Here is an 11,440-nt window from a genome sequence, read left to right on the forward strand (position 1 = left end):
ATATATATATATATATATATATATATATATATAGCAAGGTAAAATAACACGGAAAACAAAGTACTTTAAGAAGCACTTTTGTATTTCTCCACCTACTGATTAAGCCTTTGCTTTCATAATCTTTGTTGTGACTTTTCTGTGACAAATGAACTGAATATTTTGTGACTTTTATGTTGTTGTAATTTTTTTTTTTACCACGTTACTAAGTGAAAACTTAATACTGTGATGTTTATCATTAGCTCCTTCAACGAAGAAACTTCCTGTTGATATCAAAGCTACATCAAATACAACCTATGATGTACAGTTTTCTACAACAGAAGTTGGTATGTACAAAAATTATTCATGTTCAAGGTCTTTCAATGATTGTCATTTTGTAATCAACTAATTGTTTAAATGACTCTTTAGTTTCCTTTTTATGGCTAGTTCTTTTTGACAGTTTTTGGCTGAGACAATCATTAAGTATAATTTGTTCAGGTAAAAATACTTAAAATTTGGTGTAATTCTTTGAAAGCTTTTTAATTTATAATGTGATTTTGGCCTTTAAATGATAATAGATATTTCAGTTTGACTAAAAAAAAAGATAAAAAATTATCAAAAACTAAAGTTTACAAATTATCATAGAAATGAAATGTGTAATTTGTTTAGAGAACAATTTCGTTTTTTTTAAAGCTTGGGCAGAATATTTGCTTATTTTCAAATATAAATCTTGAATTGATTAGGGATTTTCTGTTAAGATTCAATCTGTGCCTGTAAAACCTACTATATTACCATGTGTTGAAAAGTTATCTGTTGGTATTTGGGGATAATCAACATTTGAAGCAATAACAGTGACATAGTGTAAGTACTTTTTGAACTAGGTATAAATCTGAATGTTCTGGCATATTACCAATTTTTCAGGTCCTCACCTAGTGGCTGTAATGTTAGATGGTATCTCTGTTCCTGGAAGCCCATTCACCAGTAATGTTTATGATGTTAGTAAGGTGAAAGTGTCCAATATTTCTCCAGGAGCTGTTGGAAAACCTGTAACATTCCAAGGTAATGCTGTGTGTATCCCATTATTTTGAGTTAGGGTGAGAAACCTTTTCAAATTTAGTTACTTGGTTAAACTTACTGCCTAAAAGTTTTTTTGGCTGTGGTTTACTCATATAAAATTGATAAAAATTACACTTCACCAACAATCTAGTTTGTACTGTAACAGTTGTTGCTCATGCAACTTGATAATAACATTTCAACCATCATTATGTCTTACATATCCCAGCTGGCCTAATGATCCATGTTATTTGGTGAAAGATCTTTTCATCACTAGATATAACAGATAGTGTGGTTGACATATTATTATACATTATTTTCTACATATCATTCTTAAGTTCTTAGAATAACAAGCTTTGTAATATGCTGTTCTGTGGATCAGTTTGTGATATTTGGGAAATGGGGGAGGAAGGTCTGTACTAGGATTGGCAAATTAATTTTCTTGTACATTAATAAATGTTATAATTACAAATAGTTATTGTAGTTTAATAGAAATAATAAAAATATGTAACCAGAACTATTGAACTTTATCATGTGGAAAATTGGGAAACACAAAATGTGAAAAGTTGTGATTATACTATTTTAGATTATAAAGTTTTAACAAATGTATTTCAGTGTTTGATCTTCCTTAAAAAGTAAACAATTTCATGAAAATTCTGCAATATACAAAGTTTAAATTATTTTTTTCCCTATTAGTTGATGCTTCACAGGCAGGGGAAGGAACCCTTGAGCTTGTCGTCACCACACGCAAGTCTTCTGTCCGAGCAGAAGTTGCAATGAAAAGCCGGGGTTTGTATAATGTCACCTTTGTGCCTCAGGAGAAGGTTCCTCATTATGTTAACATCACCTTTAATGAAGAAGACATTCCAGGTAAAAGCACATGTTATTAAGTATTTTTATTATATCTATATAGAACTAGGTAATATTTCAGTAACTAAGCTATATTTGAAGAGTCATCTAATTTTTGTTCTTATGCTTATAATGAGAACTATAAAAAATCATGTAAAAGCATTAGACATTTTCTTTAAGTTCTGTTTAAGAATAACATAATGTAAAACTTAATTCATTTTTATTGTAAAACTGTAAATGTCAGTTATTGTTTTTTTTAAGAACCTTTTTGTTGGCTTTTCATTTATGCTATAGGTTTCTACTAAATTTTCGGTTAATTTGAATCTTAAGCAATAGCAGTTTGCCAGTAAATGTTCCTATAAAATAAACCACATCATGTGTTCACAGGGAGTCCATATAAAATAGAAATTAAGGATTCACCTGAATTGGACAGAAAGTCAACAGCAACAGCCTTAGGTTCGAAGATCACCAGAAGTGGCCCAACATTAATAGCCAGAGGAGATGGTTTAAAACATGGCCTTGTGGGATCTCTCAACATGTTTGAAATAGACACTAAAGACATGACCTCTGATGTTGACATACGTGTTATTGGTAGGCTTGTAATATGTATATCATGTAGAAAGTGTCCTTGTGTTATGTAAAGTATATTGAATATTGAAAAAAATTCTAAATATTTCAAAATTTGTAGAGAAATAGTTCTATACTCAAATGATTAGTAGTTTTCTATTGTATTGAAATAATTGAATAAAAATCAGGGATACTTGTTATTAATTTCTAGTTTATTGATATGCATATAGTTATTGACACTGTTTTATTGAATGTAGATTTGAGTCTTGTATAAGAAATGTAATTATATTTTTTGTCATTTTATTGTTGATATCATAGGTAATATTAGAGAATTGCCAGTTGTGTGATATGTTTAGAAAGTTGAAGTATATCAAACCAAGAAAAGATAAAACTTTGAATTTTGCTTATTTTATAGATTATGTAAGTTTATATCTCCCAGCAAGAATATTAGTTGGTATAACTGGCTGATATAACCTAAATGCTTGTTCTGTTACCCTCCATTATAGTAATGTATTTAACCTTTCAGCTTAAAATTAACCTATTATTTTATAAGAAATTAAAAAGTTGTGAAAACTTGAGCAATTGCAGTTATTGAATCCATGAAACTGCAAAAAATATTTATGTACAGCGAGAGTTTTTAATCCATAAGAACAAAATATATAACCCATGAAATCTGTCGACAGGTCCCTTGGATATACCCGTCCAAGCTTCTGTAGTTCGTACTGAACAGAACAGCTACCGTGCAGAGTATCATGCCCGAGAGGTGGGTACCTATAAGGTTGAAGTTCTCCACAAAGGTGTGCCTGTTACTAGTAAGCCCTATGTAGTGGAAGTATGTGATCCCAGTCGAGTGAAAGTGATGGACCTTGATGATGGTGTGGTGAACAGAGAGCAAAAGTTTAAAGGTCAGTTTCTATGCCCATTTGAGCTAGTTTTAGTATGATTAGAAGATTTTCTTATTTACTTTTTATAATTCTTTTATAAAGGCAGAATTGAATAAATAGTCCTTTGTAATGGTTTTAATTAAGCATTGATGTTTTCAAATGCAGAAAATGTTTCTTTTACCACAAGTTCATAATTATTATTACATTGCAATGTAATGGTGAAAATTGATTTTATGAAAGGATTTTGTTAAGATTGAAAAATATTTGATACTTTAAAAAATTATTATAGCATTGACAGTTGTTCGTGTAATTATAAAGTACTTTTTTTTTTCTCCAGTGGATACTTCTAGAGCAGGTCGAGGTCAGCTTGCTGTTAAAATCACTGTTGGTGGTCAGGAAGTACGAAATAGTGTACGTGAGATCAGTCAGGGAGTCCATCTTGTTACTTACATCCCGCGATCAGATCTTCCTCACAAAATTGATGTATTTTACAATGGTCATCAAGCTCCAGGTAATTCTGATATTTTTTATTTTTTTAAATTTCAGAATCTTGCCTGCTTTTCTTAAAAATTAATATTGTTTTACAAAAATAAGTTTAGTTACTATAATAAAGCATTTTTAAAATTTTAAATCCATTTTTGAGTATTAGTTTAACTTTGTCATTAATACAAAGTGTATTAAGCATTACATATGTTTCAAAGTTCTTAGTGTGGGTATGATTTATCTTTAATGAAATCCATCCCTTACTGCTCTAGGCTGCCCTCAAGTTGTAGAAATGAGAGATCCATCCCAGTCTATCATAGCACATGGAAGTGGACTAAAATCTGTGTCACTTGATACAGATGCTACTTTCTTGATAGAAACCGGAGGATTTGGTGCTGCCAAGGACTTTGATATATTAATCTCAAGTAGGTTTTTTTTGTAATGTCATAAATGCCTACATCTGTCATGCTTATTTTGTAATATGTCATTTTGTGAATGTTTTGGACAAACTAGTGTGGGAAAAGTAAAACAACATGAAACTAATGTCGAACCACAATAACTTAACAAAACTGTACAACAAAAAAGAATTAAAAACTAACCAAAAAATTTGAGATTTTACAAAGCAACATTTAATGTTTATATTAAAAATAAATGTTAGTATTGTCATTATTAATACCATATAATTTGCTTAGTCTACTGTAGGAGGGAAAAGAGAGGGAGATAAATTAGTTTTTCTGTGCTTCAGTGTATACATGGTTGCTTTTAGGGGCTGAATATTCAGATACACAGCTGATGTTTTGATCTTTAAGTTAAGAGTCAGAAAGGGGTTTCTCTTCCTTACATCTAGGAAATAATAACAGAACTTGCTGATGCACACAATTGTTTGGTAAAGGTAGTTTTCAGATATGCTCTTATTTTTGTATATATCTTGATACAAAATTATTTAAGTGTGTGTTAATAGATACTTATAACTGGTGGATAAAATTTGCCAACACTTCAAAAAAATCACAATTAAAATCATATATATACATATGCAAAACCAATTTCGAACAGTCAAGCAAAGATTAACATAAAAAAAAAAGAACTGCATTGAAAAGAAAAGTATCAAGTCCAAAAATGTGATGAAAAAGTATTTTGATTATCAAGGCAGATCTTAACAAAAAAAACTACAACAAAAACTCTGCCTAAGTTATAAAGATCACCAGGGCACAGGCTATAATGTTGGATATAAGATGTGCCCTGGGTTTTAGAGGTGACTGGTGAAGTAGGACTTACAATGTTGTGGGAATAACCCGTCCATTAGTCTTAACTTCCATTTGCTAGTCTCTCATGTTAAAGTAAAAAGAATAAATAAATAAATAAGAATAAGTAAGGAGAGCGAGATGTGGGTGCTTAGGCCCACAACACCCCACATCTATACCACCCTTCATTGCCTGCAGACAGTTGTGGGAAGGTGACTGCTCTCCAAAGAAATATAAACTAAAAAAAAACGAAAATAAGGTCCTGCTACTGGGAGTAAGGAAGGCAACCTTACCCCATGAGGTTGGCATTCCAACCTCCATTATAGAAGTAAAGACCAAAATTAATAAGTTAATTAGCAGTAAAGTAGACCCAACCAAGTTATGTAAACTAGTATAACTCCCAACCTCCACCTATTATGTTTACTTGCAAAGTCTACTGTAACTACTAATTTCTGATGTGATATCTCACATAGTAGCTTTTCTCGATTTGTACTGCCCTCTCTATGTGCAAATATTTGCTTGCCACTCCTACCTACCCTCACGTGTTTTTATGTGAGACAGCTGCATGATAATATGCAAATGAGCATGCAACAATCCTCTACCAATAGGAGTAGTGTGACACTACTTGTAGCACAGCTGACTACCTGTATGGAGCTTAGCTAAACTTCACTTATTGATTGGCACTTGTGGTGTTTAGATATGTTTTTTGCTCGAGCCTTACTCACTGAATTTCAATCAGTTAATTGTTTGTTTTTGAAGAACTTAGTTTTTTTTAGTTTGCTACACTTCAATTTTCTAAATTGTTGTTTATATACGTTAATATTACATCTTTAAATTTCTTCCATGTTTTTTTCTTGAGCTCCCTGTGTGGATTTTTGACTATTTCCACTTATAGTTATCAGGAATTCAGAGTTTAATGTTACAACTACTACTACTGCTGTTCACAATGCAATTGACCTTACTTTGTCTACAATGGCTTTGGGTCCACAGTTACTGGCACAAAACATTATGGCCTTAGTGTACTGGAAGTTGACTACCATCATCAGGTTTCTGATTTACCTGAAGGTTATCCTGTCATGTCTTATTTATGAGTACCTGCATAAGAAGATGATGATTTTGACATTCTATTTCCTCCACTATCTTATGCTACACAGTCACATTTAGCTCTAGTAGATGTGCCCAGGCCTTTTCTTCCTTTCCTGGAGTTGATCAATCAGATTTGTTAACTTTTGTTCCTGTCTCCCATTTCCTCCCCTTCCCTTTTAAGTGAGACACCTTTGGGCACATATCTTGTCTCCCCACCTCACCAGATATTGGAGTTCATGCCAATAGGTTTGCAGACCAATTACATTCTGGGGTCAGTATGCCTCAACCCCCACATAATATGGAAGCCCATGCCTTGGCTTACCATTGGTCTGAGTTTCCTTTTTTGGAGTTGCAGCAGTTGGATTCTCTTCTTTTCAGATCCCAATACTATGGTCACGTTTCTCCAACCTCAATTCTCCTATATCTGCTTCACCTTATCCTCCCTCCTTTATTCTCTTTCCTTGATTAGCCTATTGTCTGAGGCTCTTCACTGTTCATCTGAAAGGTTTGTGGTGGAGACTCATGCCCTGATTTTTTTCTACTCTGACACAGTTGTCCTTTTCTGCCCTTTCTCTCTCTTCAGACATGGCTCCTCTGTTGTTAGGATCTTTTGGGTCGGGACACTCTTTTGTCTGTTTACCCCAACCTTCCTATAGGCAAGATGTCTTTGGGGGCCTTCCTGACTCTTTAGAGTTCAGAGTCGAGTCTACCTATTTGCACACCTCCATTTTATCATTGGCTTCCTGTTTGTCTCAACCTCCTCCTGAACCTGTTTCCTTGTCTCACCCCATCCTTCTTCCCCTTTAGCAGTTACTGCTACATGGGTCTTCGAGGTTAACCATCAGTTTTTTTCGTCGACCACTTCAGCGCCCCCAGTGATAGGTACAGGTGTAGTGGGGTCCAGGCTTTTGCATTTTGCCACTATGTGGAAGTCTTTTACCACAAACCCTTGGGTTCTGGGAGTTCTGTCTCCTCATCCCATCTCCTTCCCCTCTCCTTGGTATCCCATTTTCAGCCAGTATCTGTCCAAGGTGGTTCTAGACCCTCTTCACTAGGGCACTGTGGAATGGGTGGATCCTTCTCAGCCAGGTTTCTATCCCCATTTGTTTGTTGTCCCCAGGACGACATCAATCTTTCTTCCTTGAACTATTTCCCAGACCTTTTTCAATTCACCATGGAGTTATACCTATCTCTTCAATGGATTTTTACTCCTGGTCTGGGGATGACGAAGGTAGATGTCTTGGATACTTACCTCTACATTCCAATCTCCTCAGCATTTTCTTTGTTTTGTCCTTTGGGCTTGTTTCTACCAGTTCTGGGTTCTTCTGTTCAGGCTGGTTTTGGCTCCCTACATTTTTTGTTGGGTGGTCATGGCCTTTGCCCATCTTCTCCTTTCCAGGTGATTTCATTTCCACCATTATAGTTCCTTATAGTTAGAACTGCTCACAGTTTATCAGGCCTTGATTAATTTCTTTATGCCTCTCTGGAACCAATCGGTTATGATCCATTCCAATAATTCCCATGGTTGTCTTGTACATCACTCAGCAAGGGGTCACTCATTTGAGGTCTCTTTGTTTCCACAATTTGAACCTTCCGTTTTAGGCCCACAGCCATTACATTCGATTGACAGCAATTCATATACTAGGTGCCCTGAATCTGGTTGTGAATCTTTTATTGTGCATCAACAAGATTCTCCCCATGGAGTGGACACCTCGGCCCACAGGTGTTTGGTTGACTGTGTTTACAGTGGGGTAGTCCAGAACTGGAATCCTTTGCCACCCACCTGAATTCCAAGCTTCAGGTTATGGTCTCCTATTCCTCATCCTTTGAATGTGGCAATCAATGCCCTCAGTCAGGATTGGGGGCAATTATCTTTATGCTTATCCTCCCAATCCATCTTCTTCCTCTTGTCCTCGCAATCATACAAGCCACTTCATGTCAAGTGCTCTTGGAAGCACCTCTTTGGTTGACACAGCTGTGGTTTCCACTTTTGTACCTGCTTTTACTGATACATCCTCTTCTTCTACCTCTCTCACTCACCCTCCTCAGACAACCTCATTTGAGCATGCTGCATCCTTCACTTTTCTTCCAACACCCCGTCTTCACACATGGCTTTTGTCCAGTCCCTGGCCAGATGGGCTGGACTGGACTATCCCAGCCAGTTGCTTCCCCTAATTTCTCATTCCTTGCATCCTTCCTCCATGTCATTTTACCAATATAGGTGGTACGTCTAATGCTGTTGGTTTTCTCATAATGGTTTTCCTCTGTCCTGTCCTACACTCCCACACCTGACTTTTTACTGTACCTGGTTATCATGTGGCATTGTCAGCTGCTTTTATTTCATAAAATTTTGCTGTGTTTTTGTTTGTCCAGTCTTCACACTTTTGTTTCATTCCACCTTTGCTGTCCTCCACATCCTATTGCCCTCCCTGACTGGAAACTCAATGTCATCCCCAATGCTCTCACATTTCTTCCCTTCAAGCCCACGTTTTCCTGTTCCTTATATCATCTCTCCTTAAAGACTTTCCTTCTTCTCTTGGTGTGTGTGGATGTCAACATTCAGATTTGTTCATTCTCGATGTCTCTCACACATTCTATTACAAATCCTATGTCATTCTCTACCAATATCAGTCTTTCATGCCCAAAACTTTGACCACACATGAGGGAAAATTTGCTTTCACTCCCATTTCTCACTTTGATTCTTGTTTTGATCCAGATTGCCTTTTATGTCTTGTCCAGGGTCTTCTCTGTTACGTGGCTTGCACTGCTCCCTTCTGTGGTTCCCATTTGTTTATTAATTGGAACCCTCCCCTTTCCCAGGATATTTCTCCTATTAACCTTGTAGGTTGGATTTTCCAGCTGATTCATCTGGCTTATTCTTTCCTTTCTCTTGATGATTGTCATCTCTTCCAAGTCTTCTCCAATAAAATCTGTCACCTTAACATGCCCCTGGCTGCCCAATTCCATCATCTTTTACAGTATATAGTTCCTGCTGGCAGGTGAACCACTTCCCATACATTTATCTCACATTATCTGTAACATCTGGCTGTTTTCTGCTCTACAGGCTATCATCTACCTCCTGTTGCCATCTTGAGCTCCACAGTTTCTCTATGAGTTAGTTGGTGTTTTTTTTTATACTATTCTTTTTCTTTTTTCAGGATCCTTTCTTGCATATATGGATTTTGCTCAGTGGCAAATGTTGCCTGACCAGCTATAATCATCCCAGCTGCTCCTTGGTTCAGCTGTATCTGGAATGGTTTGCTTTTCAAAATAACGTTTTGTGGTCACCCGTTGCACTGTTTCTGGTGTTGCATTCTTCTGGACTCTCCAATGCATTCCTTTCCCACACACACACGCACTCATTTTTCTAGTGGAGTACAGATGAGTCCTTATCACTTACTAGCTCCTACCTGTTGGGATGGTGGACCATGGGGCCTTCCTCCTGAGTGTGCTTAATTTTATTTAGTTAATAGTAGGGCAGTAGTGTTCTTCCAGTGTAGATGGTGTATATACACTCCTACTGAGGACCTGATGTTCTATTTCACATGCCACCTGGTTATGGACTGGATGATTTCCACCACAATGCAGTTCAGCTCTCTGGCTGGGCACTCTTGTTTCTATTGTCTCCTGGATGTCAGTTCCCAGGGGTTACTGGTGTTGATTGGAGCTGGACCAGTCTTATAAGATCTCACATGTGAGTGGTCCAGGTACCCTCATCCTACTGCTGACTGGACAATCATTCCCAGTGCTGCCTGGTTCTGGACAGGAGTTGAACTACCGCATTGCTATCTGCCTTCCTACCATTCTTTGGATGTTGGTTCCCAGGGTTACCGGTGTTGGTTGTGTTGGACAAGCACACATGATAATGCGGGTCCTTGGAATGAAAGATCTTCTTTTCAGTTCCCATGTCTGAGCTACTCTATACCAGGGCTCCCATCCTTTAATTTTTGAAGTTCTTCCTGTGATTCCACCCTTATTGCAACACATCATTTTCACGGGCATATGTGTGCCTGGCTCAAATGTGATGCAGTCTCCCATGGGTGTATTTTACATACTCTTTATTCACACACCCCATGGGCTTCCTTTAGGTGCTTTCTGAAGGGGACTCATCTAGGTAATGTTACACCATTCCCACCACCAAATCAATGTATGATTCTAGCTATTATGTGAGGGAAGGTAAGATATCATATTGGAACTTAACATTGTCCTTCACTGAAGATGTATTTCTGATAGAATTTCACCTACTCTCAACTTCTGGTGTCTTTTCTTTTTTATGTTACCCAATCTCAAAGTGAAATTGAGCTAAGCTGCATAGAGGGAGTCAGCTGTGCTAAGAGTTGTCACATGCTCATTTCCAAGCTATCATGCAATTGCCTTACGTGAAACATGTGGGGGTAGGTGGGAATATGAAGGCTAGTGGTGAGTGAAAATTTGCGAATATAGAGGACAGTACAAGTTGAGAAAAGCTATTATGTGAGTGGATGTAAGAATCTATCAGAAATACCTTTTCAGTGTAGGTGTTAACTTTCATACTTTATCTACCCTATATAAAAGGTTTTATGTTTGCATCTGAGAATGGCATTCACACACACACACACACACACACACACACACACACACACATGAAAATGGTGCCAAGTTGTTTAAATAACCTTATTTTTATTAAATCAATTAAATATTAATTTTTGCATAAATATGTCAACCTTAGTAATGAAATATTGTAATTTATTGCAAATTTTACAGAATCTGAGTAATTATTAAGTTATAATACTTATAACAGACGAATATGGCATATTACTGTTAGGAGAGGGTGGGCTATATATTGTTAAAGAAAAATTTTTCTTTTATCAAAACCATTTAGATTAATTATTTTAATTTCTACATGTAAATAACGTGCCTCTACTTCAGAGATTGAAGTCTTTTCAATTACTAATTTTACTGGATAAATAATGTTAATGAAATTATTTATCTCAGGATTACTTATACAAATTCATTTATCTATATTTCTTAATTTTTGTTTATTCTTCTTTCTTTAACATGTGAGGCTAGTGAGACACGGTATCCCCACTGCAATGTGGGTTCTACTTCTACAGTCACCTCCAAAACCTAGGGCACATCTTATATCACACATTATAACCTATGCCCTGGTGAACTTTTTAATTTATGCAACATTTTTGTTGTGGTTATTAAGGCCTGTTTGGATAATTAATACACACACACACACACACACACACACACACACACACACACACACACACACACACACACACACACACACACACACTATAGTAGATCGACACG

At 36.3% G+C, this 11,440-nt stretch overlaps 1 protein-coding gene across 1 annotated transcript in view; it reads left to right on the forward strand.

Moving 5' to 3' along the window:
* LOC106460052 (filamin-A-like) overlaps positions 1-11,440 on the forward strand; it is a 96,619-nt gene that overhangs the window by 69,430 nt on the left and 15,749 nt on the right. The window contains 7 exon segments of the mRNA XM_013919740.2: positions 240-323; positions 898-1,035; positions 1,726-1,899; positions 2,266-2,469; positions 3,129-3,350; positions 3,667-3,840; positions 4,085-4,237. Coding sequence (XP_013775194.1) covers positions 240-323; positions 898-1,035; positions 1,726-1,899; positions 2,266-2,469; positions 3,129-3,350; positions 3,667-3,840; positions 4,085-4,237 — 1,149 coding nt within the window.

The sequence above is a fragment of the Limulus polyphemus genome, unplaced genomic scaffold (genome assembly GCF_000517525.1).
Source record: "Limulus polyphemus unplaced genomic scaffold, Limulus_polyphemus-2.1.2 Scaffold32, whole genome shotgun sequence".
NCBI lineage: Eukaryota > Metazoa > Arthropoda > Merostomata > Xiphosura > Limulidae > Limulus > Limulus polyphemus.